At 41.4% G+C, this 18,210-nt stretch overlaps 1 protein-coding gene across 8 annotated transcripts in view; it reads right to left on the bottom strand.

Moving 5' to 3' along the window:
- The window catches only part of BANP (BTG3 associated nuclear protein), a 244,584-nt gene that overhangs the window by 111,530 nt on the left and 114,844 nt on the right, over positions 1 to 18,210 (bottom strand). For all 8 annotated transcript variants that reach the window (XR_012154540.2, XM_073308162.2, XM_073308163.2 and 5 more), the window contains one exon: positions 3,781 to 3,948. Coding sequence is in view for 7 of the 8 variants with exons in the window: in XM_073308162.2 (XP_073164263.1) it covers positions 3,781 to 3,948 (168 nt within the window). In the remaining variant the exon portion in view is untranslated. The remainder of the gene's footprint in view (positions 1 to 3,780; positions 3,949 to 18,210) is intronic.

The following is an 18,210-nucleotide window of genomic DNA, read 5'->3' as shown; positions in this document are numbered from 1 at the left end:
CTCAACCATGAAGACTACATTAATGAGACCAACTGACAACTGTCTGACACCATCTAGTATATGGAATTCAAAGAAGACCCCACACCACAATTTACCCAGGAATTTAAGAATATCATCAAATCTTTCCCCAAACAACTCCAAGAAACACTCTACAAACTCGTCCCCCACAAACCCACCCCAAGATCCTTCAACCAGGGAACCCAGGCAGACTCATCATAGCTGGCCACGGCACTCTCACTGAAGAAATATCGGCACTCATAGAGCCCATCCTCAAACCACTCACTACACAAAGGGCCATCTCCCTCCAGGACACAACTGACTTCTTCCACAAACTCTGCAATGTTAACCATCTCCCTCAGAATACCATCCTCACCACCATGGATGTCACTTCCCGATATACCAACATCCCTCACAATGACGGCATCGCTGCCTGCCTCAAATATTTACAAGACAACTGTGGCACTCTATGTTTCCCAGACCTGAAGAAGAGCTCTGTGTAAGCTTGAATGCTTGTCTCTCTCATCAACAGAAGCTGGTCCAATAAGACATATTACCTCACCCACCTTGTCTTATGAAGCCTATGAAGCATTAAAAGAAACACAGAGAAACTAATTTAAAGAAACTATGTAGATATGACCATGCCTTATTGATTAACTGTAAGATATTACTGTAAACTTTGTCCTTCCTCTCCCACCCCACTTTCCTGGTCTGTTTATGACACTCACTTATCACATCCTGTCAGACTTGGACTCTCTTTGTTACTTATTTGAGTGCACAAAAGTGTGCATTGAAAATAATAATTAATATTATTCTTGACTGTGCAAATATTAGGACTCCTGTTCATTACTGTTTAGGAAGATCAACCGTAATACTTCACAAGAAACTGAGCTATAAGGCCACACACTCTTCAGAATGTTTTGATGACATCACAGTGAACACAGAAAGAAAACTGAACGGTTTCTGATGGCAGACTAATCCTGAGATGTATTTTTTATGCAAGTCATAGTCTTCCTCTCCTGTGTGAAGCAACTACCATATTTTACCTAAAAGGTAGATGTTTAATTAAAATACACATTATATACCCATTTATATAGATCACTCATTGTACTTAGTCACCTAACAGTATCTACAACTTAATTAAATCAAACAGAAGCATCTATACTAGACAGTCCAGTCATTACTGTTATTGTTGCCCAACGGCAACATTCATTGACCAGCCCAGAACAAAATTCTAAACTAAATGCCTGTCTAAGCAGGTGCACCTTAGTATGACGTGAAAGCAGTAATATACCAGCTCCAGCAAACAAGCAGAATAAGAGAGTTCCATAGGTGAGGGAAGGACAGGTATTGAGAAGACTCTACAATCTCTCCCATAGTGTTGTATCCTAAGACCTGACTAAAGGAACACTCAAGCTTCTCTTAACAGCATGGGCAAACAATAGGGAAAGAGAGAGTTTCTCAAGTAGCTGAATTTCAGACCATTCAAGGCTCACCTTACATTGCTCCCTGAAGCAAATGCTACCATAAAAAGTTGTCTGGGTTCATATGTAACACTTTAAAAAGCCATATTTGACAGCTACGTTGTCATAACTGTGAAATACAGACCTTAGATTACTTCAGAGCTGTAAAATATTATTTATTTTCCCTACTAGCTGGCAGTGGGAATTTTGCCACATCCATTATACAGTGTATATAATAAGAAACAGAAGCCTATGAATTATGGGCCTGTAATTCAACCGAGGGGTTCCAGGAATGTCAAACCAGAAAAGCAAAGCCTAAGTGGTTCATGTATTTACCTGAACACTGAGATGGAATTACAACTCTGTCATCCAAAAGTTATCTTTTTCCCCCCTCCTAACACTGCATGAATCAATTTAAAAAAAAAAATCCTTCCTCCTTCCTTTTCCCTATACTCTCATCCTGCCTCTTATCCCTTCCTTCCTGCTCTCATTATACCTCTTCCACTCTTTTCAAATCGCTGCTGGAGAAGCTTCAGGTGAAACACTACGGCTCCCACCTGTTCTTGGGATGCCATAAATGTTTTCAGAGCAGCAGCAGAGCCTGACTAGAGTTTGCTACTTTTTGTTAACAGTGTTTTCACAGTTCCTGGATGTGACGATACCTGGTGGATTCACACAGGACCTCAAACAATCCCAGGAAATAGGACCAACCATGTTCTGAGGAAAACGTAAGACACAGAAACCATGAAACCCATGGAACATTTCATCCACATTTATCAAAGGTGGAGGCTACTATTACTGTCTGTGTCCCACCACTGGCAAAGAGAATCTCGTTGCCCTGAAAGCTAAATGTGCAGATGTTTCAGTAGAACTTTATCACATTCAGGATAAAAAGACATTTTTAAAGGCTACAACGGAAAGAGAGAGAGAGTGCAGTTTTTGTTTAGATAGGAGACTACTGCCTCTTGAGTTAATATAGTGGCTTTCAGAGGACAAAATGCCCTCAACCTGCATCTGTGGGCTTTATATCTCACTGTTGGTCCTTTTTTCACTGAGCAGATTAATGAGTAATAGCTTTCCATAATGAACTCCAACACCAGTCAATATGTACATGCTAACGTGACTCTAAGGTCCACAACTATTGCATTTTATATAAAGAAAACAGTTTTGAAAGAGAGCCTCAAAATAAAATCCTATCAATAAATATAATTTATGGTAATCATTATGCTGATTCGTTGTTTTAATCTGAGGATTCTGGAAATTATTTCAAGTTTCAGTATATAAAATTGTCCATTGAAAGCAGATTTAGACATTCTTTGCGTAAGATACAGCGGTTAGTGTTAACATGCAACCAGAAACTTCATGGAGGCAAGTAAACTTACTTCCTCTTCTTTGGGCTCACCTCCAAAATGCTGCTTTTAATATATGATGTACGAACACCCCACAACACTGCTTTTAATATACGCATGAGCCAAAAATGCCCCATGAGAATATTTCCTAGGTCAACATTTTTCATTGTATTATTGTTCATGCCTATATCTATGTGGAAACATAGAACTCCCTACTAGATTTTTAAGGATGGCTGGTAGATATTTTGTGAACAAAATTAAACATGTCCTAATAAACTGTATGAACATACCGTGAAAAAAAGACTTCTTTAACAAGATTCATTTTTCTTTTATTCTTATTATGAATCTTAATCACAGATAAATATACAGCCCCTCTACTTAAAAAGCTTAACAATTGGTTACCATGTAGTGGGTATACTACATAATGGCATGAACTTGCATATAAATTATTAGTATATGAGGATTTTGTATTTAACAGCCAACATTTTTGTTTGGGGTTGGGGAAGGGGCAATCAAACTAGAACGTTATTGCAGAAAGGAGTCGAGACATTATAACCCATTGAAACTATTATGTTTCTTACCTACTGAAATCGGTTACAATTTTCATTTCAAAACAAGAACATATTTATTGATGGTTTGGTGGATGGCTTCCCTTCCTCCATCTCATGCCAGAAACACACACACACACACACACACCTGCTCGTCAACATTAAACTCTACTTGCAAGAAAAGCTGCAACAAGCCACAGACTTATTCCAAAATGATCACTTGAAATTTCATCATCGGTTTTCTCAGTTTATATTCAAGTATAGATAGTGCATTATAGCTACATAAAGATCCTGCAATTTGTAGGGTCTACATATGAGCCTCTTGTAAATGTAGATTAATAGAAGCTAATTTTATTTTCAAGTATTTTGAAAGACAAATGAATTTTTTAGGGTAAATTTCCATTTTTCCAATGTTTCTTTTACCTGAGCCACTATAAGATGAAGAAGAAGGCGTTCGCCTGGAAAAACTTTTCACCGCAAGACTCTGGCCTCGCTGTTTTCGCCGCCAAGCTGTCCGGCATTTGGAGTCTATGCTCTGCTTGATCCGGTACCAGTCGGACTCTGTAATTCCAAATTTATAGAAGAGGTGACCTAGAAAGAGGAAAAAACACACAAAAGGATAGGACACAATATAAATCCACATTCTGTGTGAAATGCACTTATCTACATGGGGGCTGCAAGGACTCTCACACATTCAAGAAGATGAAGGCATTATATGAAATAGCATCTGTTGATAAGTGCTCAAAGTCACCTCAAGGAATATGAGATGCTCAATGGCAGAGATTATCAAAACTGCAGTTGTGTGCAATTACAGCAACCATCACACAAATTACCACACACAAATCAAGTAACTGAATGTGTGCAAAATGATCAGTTGTGTATTTAACTGGCCACCAGTATATGCAATTTCCCAATTTGCATGCGCATTTGTGGAAATGGCACCATCAAGTTTGGGATGCACAGTACTGAAAATTTGATAGATGAGTTGCTCCTTGGCCAAAAGTAGACAAAACTATATTTTAACCTCCCCTACAGTCACAATTTCTATAAAACTAATGGTGACTAGATGCCAGGACTAATTCTCTAACAGGACTGATATATAAGCTAAAGTGGAGGGGCTGTCTTTTTTTTTTAAAAAGCCTTCTAGAGCAGTGTTTTTCAAAGTATGGGTCACAAGCCAGTACTGGGTCACAGAATGTCAGACACTGGGTCACCTTGCTGATTCAAATTATAACGATCGTGGCCGCGCAGCAGGGACCTGGAGAGAACAGAGGTAGGGGGTGGATGTGAACTGGGGAGGGGAGCAAGTTGGGGCTTGCAGGGCTGCTGCAAGCCTCTCCCCTGGCCCCAGAGCTCACTGCTGCCAGCCAAGAGAGAAGGACCCTTTCCCCAGAACGCTGTGCTTCCTGACAGCGGAGGGAGAGAGAGGCCCCTCCCCCAGAGCTAGCTGCTGCTGGCAGGGAGAGGGCTGGGGGGAGTCCTCTGGCCCCAGCCCTGGGGCAGCCTGCCTGCACCCCAAATTCCTCATCGCTGGCCCCACCACAGAACCTGACCCCCCAGCCAGAGCCCTCACCCCACCCCATCCCAACCCTCTGCCCCAGCCCTGAGCCCCCTCCTGCATCCTGAACCCCTCTGCCCCAGCCCCGCCCTGCAGGCCTCACCCCCAAACAGAAACCTCATCCCCACACCCTACCCTCTGCCCTACGCTGGGCCACCTCCCACACTCCTTACCATAGGCATACTAGGCTAGTGTCTAATGTTAGTTATGTAAAGTGGGCTAAAGCTGGAATGTATTGCAGTACTATGATTTTATGAAAACTCTAGTCAAAAGATAAAATTATGTTGGGTCACGGGGCATCAACAATTTTCCTCAACTGGGTCACGAGGAAAAAAATTTGAAAACCAATGTTCTAGAGCATGTCTGCTGATTCTTCAAAACCACCTAACTATGAATTGCAAGATGAAGGAAGTGACCTTTTGAAGGTATTCCTAGTGCTATCAAGTCAGGTCATTCTAAGGAAGCTTTTCTACACTTTCCTAATATAGCCGTTTCAACAGAGTATTTTGGTTTCCCCATCCACTGTGTAAAAATAAAAGGATCCTGTGAGTTAAGCTGCACAAAGATTTTCCAGTGAAACTCATTGGTTTGGTTTTGTTGCAAACTCAGTCCAGGTTCACAAGCTTTGCAGTAAACATGGGTCTGGTTTCAAGAAAAACAGAAGAAGCAAGCACCAAACATAGGGTTGTGTTTCAACTGTAACAAAAATGGTTTCTGCTTCCAGGACAGTATGGTTAAAAATAATGGAAAAGAAATACATAAGGCATTATCAGCATTTTCACTAGTTCCCAATACAGCATCGCCAGTTCTCATGATTTTATTGCAAGTCTTGCAATATTTGTTGTTTTTCTTTAAGCCCCAGTTGCCTGAAGTCATCTGATCATATGGTAATCTCAGCTTTCATTAAAAAAAAAAAAGAAGAAGAAGAAGAAGTTTCTAGCCCTCACGGTTGAAGACAAAAAGCTTGAAAGAATAAACCCTAAGGTTTCAAAAACTATAAGGCAAAAAAAGGTATGTATATTTTCTTTAAAATGTCATGATTTTGAGGGGCTGAGTCATGATTAAACTTTTGGGTTTGGCAATATTGCAATTAAATCCCATCTAACTACCTTAATGATGAAAGAGTTATGTTACAAAACCCACAACTACGACTTAGTCCAATTTCTGATCGAAAATTGAGTTGGCTGCTTCTCAGCTAAACCAATCAATAGGCCCAGCAACACAGAACGGAGTTTCCAATTCATCTCAGCTGACTATGAGGTCACTCAAAATTCCTAGAATGGAAAGACAACCATTTTTGTTAACCAATAAAGCTCTCTTTAGGCTTCCTTGGTGCTTTTTATTTTATCGGCCTGTTCACAGGGCTTTGCTAAGTGAAAGATTGCTAATAATATATTTAACTGAATATCCCAATCTAATAGGCTCAACACGTAAAAGATTATTTTGAGTCTAAATTTCTGGTTTTTAATATAAAGTTGTTTCCTATGCCCCCTCTCTTGACACAAATTGTCTCTCTTCTCAACAACCAGCTAGTTTTACCATCAAGCGTTCCATTAAGACCCTGATCCTGTGAAGTACTTAAACATGTGCTTAACTTCAAGCTTTCGCGTAGTCCCACTGAAATCATGGGGACTGCTCGTGTGGTTAAAGTTAAACCTGTGTATAAGTGCTTTGCTAGATTGGGGCTGAAAGGGCTAAAATTCTAGATTTACAAGACTGTAAACGTTATAATGTTTGCCGCTTTCTTTTAATTTTTAAATAAATGGAAGTTCTTGTAGAATTTCATTTATTCATATGCATATCTTACCACCTTTTATATATAATCTATTTGGTTTATTATAGGCATTAAGCCATTACGTTTTTTTAAGACTGGTTCTGTTTATTGATGGTCTAAATTAGCTGCATATTTGTTCAAAGAGCAACCAGAAAATGAACAAAGGCAAACTAACTAAAGACAGGAAAGAATTGGCATCAAAGAGCCCATTACAGAAGCACTGCAAGCCCCACAAGTTCTCACTGGCAACCGACAGCAAGAAAATATGCTTTTTTGAGATCATTTTATAACTACTACATTTTGCCTCAGAAAGGAGGCAGAAAATTGACTGAAACTATCAGTTGCTGTATAATATTTTCCTTTCCGTAGGTGTCAGCAAAATGAAAGCACATTCTGTACTGTAAATACCGAGACCACGTTTTTCTGAGTGTCGTCTATTGCCCTACAAACTAATATGCTGTATATACAGAAATAGGTTTATAATTTTTTTCAACAACATCCAGTAAAAGCAGTTGCGTTTTAACTCTGAGTACATCTCAGCTGCCACTATGTGCCAAAGCTTTCCAGATAAGATACACTGTCACATACTATACTGTGGCAATCACTCTTGTAACCCTGGATTTCCATATATTCCCCTTCAGTATGTACAAATTTCATTAATAAATACATTTAAACACTTCTTCAGGTCGCACACTGCCTCCAGTAGAGGTAAATCAACAAATTGCAGGTGGATTCTGGGGTTGAGGCAAGGGTATACAGTATTTGGAACTGGCAGCATAATACAGCAGGGCAAGGTTTAAGTTTTACGAAGTAATTCATGGGACATCTCAGGCTAACTGTCACTTTATACAAACAGGAATCAAACAACATAAGCTGTTGGAGACATGATGTTCAGGGCTGCAGCATGCTGCTCATGGTAGGGGAGTCAGTGCTTGCATGCCAAGAGCATATGGGAACAGATGTTGCGTAATGGGGCTGTACACGAAGGATGCCTCAGAATTTGCCATGTTGAGGAAGAATAGGGAAAGGAGGCCTCTCTCTGTTACAAATAGATAATGGATACACTGATGATATGGTGAAATGTAACAGGTAGTAATATTGAAACACTGGAAAAAGATGAGGACACCTGTTTAGAGTGAAATAGCTCACAGATGAGACAGAATTTTGTAAACCACTGCACTCATAAGCTAAACGGGAGTGAGGAGGCAAGAAGCAAATTTTAAACTAGGGAGAGAGAACAGTGGCTCAGATTTTCAGAACCATACATGCACATGTGTGCAGTTAGATCATGCAATTCATACCTAAATAACATGATGACGGAAGCCCTACAAATGGTATGGACAGACAGTCATATGGGCAACTAGGAAGGCCACCTTCCATGATAGGTATACAAGCAAGTCACCAGGGGTTCAAATGGGACCACACTGGGACCGGTTGTCTAACCTGCGGGTACAGCCTTTCCAGATCTTTCAGAAAACACTCAACCACGGGGTTGGCAAAGACAGAATGCCTAGCTGCTCCCGGATGGAAAGCAGAAATGGCTGCCAAGTGCACCTTGATAGATGATGCTGCCAGACCTTGCTATTTCAAGTACAGTAGGTAATCCAGGATGAGCGGTATGGGCCCCTGCATTGGAGGTGTACGGCCCTGAGCGCACCAGATTGCAAATCTTTTTCATTTGGCCAGATAGGTGGCCCGGCTGGAGAACTTCCTGCTACTGAGCAAGACCTCCCTAGCAGGCTCGGAGCACATCAGTTCCATGGGGTTTAACCCATGAAGCTTCCAGGCTGTGAGATGAAGGGACTGGAGGTCGGGGTGATGAAGGCGACCATGGTCTTGGTTGATCAGGTCTGGGGCGTGGGGCAGTATGATTGGGGTGTCCACTAACAGCTCCAGGAGTGTGATGTGCCTGTGTTAGTGGGGCCACACCAGCACCACCATTATGACCACCGCCCTGTCTCTGCAGATCTTGAGCAGGACCTTGTGTATGAGTGGGAACACATACTGCAGTTGTTCCATCCAGGGGAGGAAAAATGCGTTCACAAGTGAGCCCAGGCTGTGATTCTGGAAGGAGCAGAATTGCGTGCCCTTTCTGTTGCCTTGTGTGGCAAACAGGTCAACCTGGGAAACTCCCCACCTCTGGAAAATGCTGTGAATTACATCCGGACGGATGGACCACTTGTGGTTGTGTAAGGATCTGTTGAGGTAGTCCACCCACGAGTTTTGGGAACCTGGGAGTCGGAGCAGTGCCGAGTCGTCTCCACAGGCTTCAGTACTGGGGAACACCAGTGCCGAGGGTCTCTATGGCCAGAGTCCTTCCTCGGCACTGTCTCACACACAGAGGCCGGAGCGCTCTGCAAGGAAGTGCTTGGTGCCGGATCCTGCTGGCCCGGGGCCAGTTAGGGACAAATTGCTGCTTCCATCAGGATCTGCTTGAGCCTGAAGTCTCGCTCCTTTTTCGTCCTCGGGCTTCCAAAACCCTTTACAGATTTTGCACCGCTCTGTTTGATGCGCCTCCCCCAGACACCTAAGGCAAGAGTCACATTGGCATGGGCTTGTGGCAGGTTCTGCAGGGCTTATACCCTTGGGACCTAGGCATGCCCCGAAGCCCAAGAGGAGAAGAAAGGGTTTGGGGTGGGGCTGAACACCCCACCCCAACTAAAACTAATTCTAACTAACAACTAACTAATAATAATTAAAACTACAAACTGACTAACAACTATGAATAAGAAAGACTAGGGGAAGCACTTGTGAAGCAAGTGACCGCAGTTCCAACGACTGTCACTGGTGGTAAGAAGGAACTGAAGAGGCAGCGGGTCGACAGGAACCTATATTCACCGCCATGGAGGACGACTCTAGGGCTCTCCATAGCCAACCTGACAGGTGCTGCTAGGGGGAAAAGCTTTCCGATGATGGTGCAAGCGGCACACACACACCTAACTGGAATCGACATGAGCAAGCACTCAAAGAACATTTTTTACCATTCAGCTAAATGGTAAATAGAAGTACAGTGGCATCCTTTAGAAGTGGATAAATTCATCCTAACAAAAAGGTTCATTATAACTAAATTAGGGATCAGAGAAGCAGCCGTGTTAGTCTGTATCCGCAAAAAGAAAAGGAGGACTTGTGGCACCTTAGAAACTAACAAATTTATTTGAGCATAAGCTTTCGTGAGCTACAGCTCACCTCATCGGATGCATCCAATGAAGTGAGCTGTAGCTCACGAAAGCTTATGCTCAAATAAATTTGTTAGTTTCTAAGGTGCCACAAGTACTCCTTTTTTTAAATTAGGGATGTGATGTACTGGGACTCATGTACAGATAATGGCAATTTGAGCATTAATAACATGAGAAAACTACAATACTATCTTCTGTTCTGTTCTCAAGCAGTAACTGACTACATTCTAGACCAGCATTTAGTCAAGGGCCTCAAGTGGATACAAACTGCAACTCTGTGATGCCAACCCTCCAAAGAGAATGGCACAGAAGGAATAAAATAAGATATTGCAAATGAGATTCCTAACTTGGCGAAGTCCACACTAGAAAAGCATGGGGATCACTCAGTAAATCTTCTATCAGAACAGCTACAGACAAAGGCAGCATGGAGAATACTCAGACAATACAATAATCGTTCTGGCGTCTAAAGAGTACAGATTCCAACTGAATCCATCTCTGAATAAATGCAGGAACCATGTAACCATTCTGATGAAAAGTACAGAAAAACAGTTACAATTCACCAATTTGGGAAAGGAGTATACAATAACAGTATTTTGGGGGCTAGGTGCTCTTATACAGGCAATAGTGGGAGTAAAGAATATAGCCTATCTAATGACAGATGAAAGTATTGTCAGAAGATCCTTTCTTTTAGGGCTGTGAATGGTCAATGGTAATTTTCCAAACAAAGGATGTGCTTGTCTTTAAACATTAAGGGTCCAATGTTTGCTTTCTTTGGGAACCTCACTTCCTAAACAAAGTTCTCTAAAATAAAATACATGTGAGACTCAAAATACAAGTTAATAAAAAACTGAGCTAAGAGCTTGAGCAATTTCTATGGCCCAGATAGCAGCAGGAGCAGCATGGGATCTGCACAAAGGATTCATAGAGCACTTCTGGGTTCTTGGAAATACACACAGAGAAAGCCATTTGGTTTGCCTCCAGTCTTCAATTTTTTGCAATAAGTTATAAAACAAATGGTCCCATCACACTAAACAAACGACAGGAAAGAAAATAAATTGTCTCGGGAAATAAAATAAAAAAATCTAAAACTAAACAAGCGTTTCTTAATAATTCTTTGAGGGGAAACCCTGGACTGGAGTACGAGTTTGGTTTTGAATTCTAATTTGGGATTCAATGTGAATTCTAATATGGGGTACATATATGGAAAAGTTAAAATATGACTCAAATGAAACAGGATTCAACATATTTCCAAAACTAGAAGGTTTGTTCTTTACCATGTTTGTGTAGGTCAGAAAAAAATGTTTTGAAAGATTTTATAGATGGCCTGACAATATCTATGCAATGAACATAAGAAAAAAAATTCTGTACACAGTCTACATGTAAAAACAACATGTACTTTCATGTTCTAGAGAAACCTGATGAGCAGTGTATTGAGAAAAGTGGATAGTCTTTTTTTTTTGTTTCTTTAAGTACATACACAAGAATAGCCCTCTTGTTTCTTTAAAAGTCAGAATTCATTTAGCAGAGGAAGCAATCCACAGCAAGCATTAAGTTTTAAAGAAAGGAACATATTTAAGAACAAATGTAGGAGGAGAATACAATTACAATATCAAAAGAAGAAATGCAATATTTCATCCCCTAAAACACAAAACTTGATACCAACTGCTTTAATTTCCTAATAATAAAATGAGAAGGATTCTTGGTAAGCCTTTGCTGCTTATTTATAAATACTTACAATTAAGAATACCACCTTCGCTCTTTGAATATAGGATAGTTTAGAAAATAAAGATAAGAGTGTTTATCTTTTTATTATATTCAGGTATCTGAGAGAATTCCATATTGACTGCCCACTGATCCTAGTTACCATGGGATTTCTTTTTTGTTTTGTTTTGGGTTTTTACATATAATGAATACACATATCCCATGACCACTAGATAGCTGCATTTTCATTCATTTAAATAAATATATATTTTTATCTATAAATAAAGGTCAAGTGTTCTTTTCTTTTTACAATTCCAACATGGTTTTCAACTTCTGAAGGAAAAGTAGATTGTCAAACTAGAAATTTAAAAGAGGCACAATTTTTTTTCATTTTTTAAAAACAAAATATTGACCAGAATTAGATGAAAACTGTAAGTCAAACAATTTAAGGCTTTGAATTACTGCATGCATGGAACAGTGAAGTGGGGTGATTATTTGAGACTTTGGCTAACAAAACTTTTTTCTTTTTAATAGAAGGTGGCAAATTTGGAGTCATTTCTACTAAACTAATAGCCGGGCTGGTGTTGGGGTAGCAAGAAGGACAATTACCCGGGACCCCATGCCACAGGGGGCCTAGCGAAGCTAAGTTATGCCATATCTAGAGAGTCACTATAGCTAAATGTAATGAGAGTATTACTGTAATTTAATCTCTAAAAGTGGAAATAAGTTATACTAAAGCAAAGGTTTTCAAACTGTGTGGCGCATTCCCCTAGGGTGGTGCAGAGGAACGTTTGGAGGGACGAGTAGTGATGCCAGGCAGCTCGAGCTTCAGGCCCAGCCCAGGGTTTGGGCTTCAGCCTTGGTCTGCAGGCTCACTCCTTGGTTTGTGCCCTGAGCCCCAACGAGTCTAACACTGGCACTGATAATAGTGTGTGACAACTAAATTCTGAGCAATACTTCACATCTGAACAGTAAACACCTCTGAAGTTGGTTTCGTGTCTTTAGGTTTCAGTTCTTCCAAGTGTAACTGTGGTCATGCACTGACCATACAGAAATAATTTTAGAAGAGTCGTTGTTTGCTTGTTTGAGATTTTTATTTTTTGTAAATTCCATATTTCATCTCCACAGCATGGAGGCCAATATATTTCTCTTAAATAACCCAAAAATGTTCAAGTTTGGGGGGGAAGAGGAGAGAGTAAAAATGTGCACATTCATGGAAAAGCTAGCCTGGTGTATTTGGCCAGGTGGCAGAACTGCCTACATGTGGCAATGTTTCCAATAGCACATGCTTTGGAAATGTCAATTATGACATCAGGTGATCACGTCCCAGAATAGTGTTCTCATTCTTTAGATAACCCACATCCAAAAAGAGAGAAAGGGGGAAGATGGGCCTTTTTAAAACGACTCAGCTACTGAGTAAAAATTCTTGTTTTCCATTTTATTTCCATGGTTCTTTTTTAAAACCATCACACCCAGAGATATCAAACAAAGAAGCATGCTTACTATTCAAAGACTATTACAGGGTGCAAGATGTGTGCACTACAATGAAAACTGTATACAGGGCCCATTTAAAAATATAGTCTCAAAAACTGTGGAAGTCCTATGCCATCACGTGGCTACAGATAGGTTTATGAACCCTTTTGTTGCTGACACCAAAACCAAAAAATCCTGGCATATGAAATCAAATATTTTAAATGCTCCCTTCAGACGTGGCTTTACGTTTTCTAACTGGAGGTTACCAGCTCTAAAAGGCAATATTTGGAGAATTACATTACCTCTGTGCATCACAAATGTGATTTAAAGGGAAACTCTCAGTTGGCAGGGCAATGCTTCCTCTGCCGAGACCCCACAATGATCCCACTAGAGAACACAATGAACCTGTCCCCATGTCACTTCATGGCAAAACGCAGAGTCCATCACTTTGCACAATCCTCACCACAATAAATATTGCAGAGTGACCCAGGAATCATTTCCCTTGAGAAAAGCAAGAGAAATCAACCAACATTAAAAGAAAAAGAAACCCCACACACAAATAGCATTAAGGCCCCAATTCAACAAAGCACTTAATCATGTGCTTCACTTTAAGCACTTGCGTGAGCTCATTGAAGTCAACTGACTTAAAGCAAAGCACGTGATTAAGTACTTTGCTGAATTGGGGACTAAGTGTAGGAAAAGTGGAGATTATGGTCCTTCTGAGAGTATGGTATATTGCTTTGCATAATTTTGCTGGCGTCCAGATACTATGGTAATTGGTCTACTGCATTTACAGAGGTTACACAGATTTGCACGTTAGCTTTAAGGACTTGAACCCTAAACATTATATTTGTATTTGTTTTACAAAATGTTTGGAATGGGATATGAAACTATGTCCCTAAAGCTACAAAGGCAGAAAAATTAGTCTATTTCAAATAAAGCTTTGAACATACAACTGTTAGTCTATTTCATTGTTCCCCCAAATCCAATAATGCAGCTGTAACTGTAACTGTCCTTACACCATCTGTTCCTTATTCTGTGAGAAGTCCCTAAATTCAGCAATGTGATGGGTTGACATTGCATCCTATCCTTCACTGCCATCTCTTTACAATGAAAATGCTAGTTTCTAATAAATATGGATAAAACATATTGTAGCCATTTCAACATAACTAACTCGAAACCATCTTCTCTTGCCTGAACTCCCAAAACAAAACAGAGCTCTAACCAAATGTCTGTCTGGTCAGAACATTTCTTGGGGATCAACAGGGAATGGTTTAATCTACCAACATTAAAGATAACCAGATGAAATGTTAAACTATAGTCTGTCAGGTTTTAACAACTATTTGTAAAAATTGTTAGACAGTTCAGACAATTTACTGATGAAAATTTTATGTAAACAGAGCTCTAACAGTTTGGAAGATCACACAAGAAGCTGCACTGAAGCTATAATAAAAGCCAAACTATTTAATCAAATCAAGAAAGAATTTTCAAAATTCCAGAAATATGTATCTACACACGTTAGATGAAATGAGCATATATATTTTTCACTGCTTCAATCGGAACATATTCTTCTGCCATCTTAAAGTCTTGGAGGCTGCAATTTGCTATGTGAGGACAGACAAGCTGCACCTCCATGGAACTCCATTCAAGTCAAAAAGGCTCCAGGCAAATGCAACTGCTGCCCGGTATAACAAATTGCAGGATGAGGGCATCAGATTGTTCATCCTTTACAGTTAATTGCCAGAAATCTTGCCCCCTCCAGACAACTGCCTACGGTATAAATTAAAACTATAATACTTTGACTTAAAGTGGGCCCACAGCTAGACAAGCAAAAGTGGGAAGGCGGGGGGGGGGGGCGGTGGTGCGACGGCAATGAAACCCAAGATGGGAATCCTCTCCCTCCCCCCTTTAAAATGATGAAATGCCAGTTGCACCTAGTTCTGGACTAGAATGCACTGTCAGTGGTATATTATGCTACAAAACACCACAAACCAAAGCCACTGGACTCGAATGCTGGTGCCCATTTCCTGCTGGACTCTTGCACAGACACATATTAACACATTAAAAGAGCCAGCATCCACATTTTTAAAAAAATCTAACATAAAACAAAGGCAAACTACCAACTACTCCCAATATGTTGGAATGTTTCTAAAAAATTTTCCAATGAATCAAGGTTTCATTAGTAACATAGGTTAAATTTTTTTAAATATATTGATTTATTTTGATTTACAGAGAAATTAAAAGGAGCATCTATCCAAGGCTTGAGGTGCCCCAAACAAAAGTTACAAGAACCAAAATAAAACTAAATAGCAGTTCACTTGCCCAAGAGCCCACAGAGCTTAATCCCCTACAAAACACAAAAATTCCCTCCCTTCCATCATGTAGATCTACCCTTCCCTTTGCAGCATCCTGCACAAACAGGCTCTGATGTGTCTTGCAGCTCCAAGAATTCATGGCACACAATGGAAGTTGCCTCTAAATGGACAAAAGATTCACATTTCATTTCCTTTTGTCAAATATATATTTTTACCTGAAATCTGCATCCAAGTATACCACTATAGTACACTAGTATACTATATCTAAACAATGATAAATTGTAATTACAATATTAGACCAAAGCCACTTTTACTGAATAGCTCATAAACATTTTCATGGTAGATTGAAAATGATCTTCAAAATGTCTTCATCTCTAAAATGGTTTTTAAACAGTGTTAAGAATCACAAGGGACTTCAACTGTTGCTTGCCTTAGCCATCCCCAGATATTCTGTTAAAACAGCAAACAAGCAAAAAGGAAATATTGTCACCTTATTGAGTAACCATAGCTCTCTCTGCCAGAACTTGCATTCTTCAAGGAGGCCATCCCCCGAAGTGCTGTCATTACATTTACCTTACTGAACTGCAAGTACTAATATCACAACATCTATTTGTGATCTGGGCGAGTAAGTGCTAATTTTCTGCATTTGATCTTTATGGAGAAACAGATCCCCAGAGTTCCTCAAATGTAATTTTGTTTTGCCTTGGAACAAAACTAAATAACTGATGACTTTACAGCTGTGTGGGGCAATCCACAGTTTGAAATTAAAGCCTGATGTTTAAGTAGGAGGAATCACCTATAACAGAAATGACAGTGCTTTCTTTGTGAAAATAAATATTTCTGATTCTGAAGAGCTGTTGCCAACAGTCATGCTCTATACAGTTTCTGATATCCACATATTGAAAGATAAATTAACAAAAACAGTTATGTTTATGCTGGAAAAGGCAGCACAATTTAGTCTGATATCACAACGTGCAGCAAAGCTGATGGAAAAATGTAGGTCTGTCACTTTAAAATATATATAATTTAAAATCCTTTCTGAGACATCCTGTTACATAAGCCCTTTCCACAGTGTCTCAAAATTCCATCTGGATGGCAAAAGCCACCATATGTGCCGCCAAGAAAAACTAACTTATGAATCAACAACGAAAATTTCTCCCCTTCCGAAGGAGCTTGTGGGTTTGGAAAGGTCTGGCATGACAGAAATCTGAACACTGTATGAATTTATTTACATTTTACCACCAGTGGAACTATCAGCCTTTGGCATCTCCATTGTTCACTGTTTAACCCTTTCAAAACAAAAAACAAACAAAAAGGAAATGTGTAGGTTTCCAAGCCTGAGAGGAATGGCTATGAGTTTCAAGAAATCATAACTTTTCTTGCATGAAGCAATGCATTTTCCATATGAGATGTACATTAATTCTTGCACAACTGAACAAACTGTATTCAGTGGCTGGACAGCTTTTCCTCTCACCATGACAATAGGGATTAAATCTTTTCAGACGCTTTCTGTCTTCTAAACCCTGTGATAAAAATATTGTTCCATAATTTACAAGGCCTTTGATAGTTAAGGAAAGGTTTCTTGTCCAGAAATCCATTCAGCACTGTGAGGATACTTTGCTTATTCAGGGCCTGAGCCAAAGAAATAGTGAGTAAACACCAGCTCCCACTGAAGTCAATGAGGGTTGAGAGTCCTAAGCACATCTCAGAATCATGCCCTAAAGCAGTCGATCGCGATCTCCGGCTGCTAAAAGCCGGTGGTGCCGCAGGGTTGCCTCTAAGGAAGGCTGCCTGCCTGCCCTGGCCCCATGCTGCTCCCGGAAGGGGCCAGCACACCCCGACAGCCCCAGGGGGAGGAGGGAGGGCAGGGGTCTCCACGCGCGGCTCCTGCTTGCAAGCACTGCTCCCGCAGCTCCCATTGGCCAGGAACAGGGAACTGCGGCCCATGGGAACTGCGGGAGCAGTGTCTGCAGAGAAGGGCAGTGTGTGGAGCCAAGTGCCTTCCCCAGGAGTCACAGGGGCACGTTGGCCCCTTCTGTGAGCAACATGTGGCCGGGGCAGGCAGGGAGCCTGCCTTAGCCCTGCTGTGCCGACGACTAGGAGCCACCCAAGGTAAGTGCCGCCTGGTGGGAGCCCTCACCCCAACCCCCAGCCCTGAGCCCCCTCCCGGAGTCAGCACCCCATACCCCCTCCTGCATCCCAAACTCCTGCCCCAGCCTTGAGCCCCTCCCAGAGCCAGCACCCCATACCCCCTCCTGCATCCCAAACTTCTGCCCCAGCCTTGAGCCCCTCCCAGAGCCAGCACCCCATGCCCCCTCCTGTACCCCATACCCACTACCCCATCCAGCCCTGACCCCCTCCCAGAGCCTGCACCCCCTCCTGCACCCCCACACTGTGCCCCAGCCCGGAGGCCCCTCCCCCCCGAACCTAAACTCCCTCCCAGAGCTTGCACTCAGAGCCCCCATCCCGCACCCCAACCCCCAGCCCCAGGCTCAGCCCGGAGCCACTTCCCACACTCCAAACCCCTCTGCCCCAGCCCAGAGCCCGCATCCCCTCCCTAACCCCAACCCCCTGCCCCAGCCCCGTGAAAGTTGGTGAGGGAGAGCAGGGGGGAGGGGGGAGAATGGAGTGGGTGGGGCTTCAGGGAAGGAGCAGGGTAGATCCTGGGTTGCACTTAAATTCAAAAAGTGATCTTGGTCGTAAAAAAGGTTGGAGACCACTACTCTAAAGCAACATTGCCACTCCCTTACTCTAATAACTGTCCTGCATTCTAAATAAACAGGCAAATAGTCATTACCCTAGAAAAGTTCTACATATGGAAGAATTAACGCAAAGCAATTAGTGATTAGAACTGTG

Source organism: Lepidochelys kempii, chromosome 12 (assembly GCF_965140285.1).
Source record: "Lepidochelys kempii isolate rLepKem1 chromosome 12, rLepKem1.hap1, whole genome shotgun sequence".
In the NCBI taxonomy this organism is placed as follows: Eukaryota; Metazoa; Chordata; order Testudines; family Cheloniidae; genus Lepidochelys; species Lepidochelys kempii.
The sequence above is the reverse complement of the archived record's forward strand: the minus strand, read 5'-3'. Positions and strand labels throughout refer to the sequence as shown.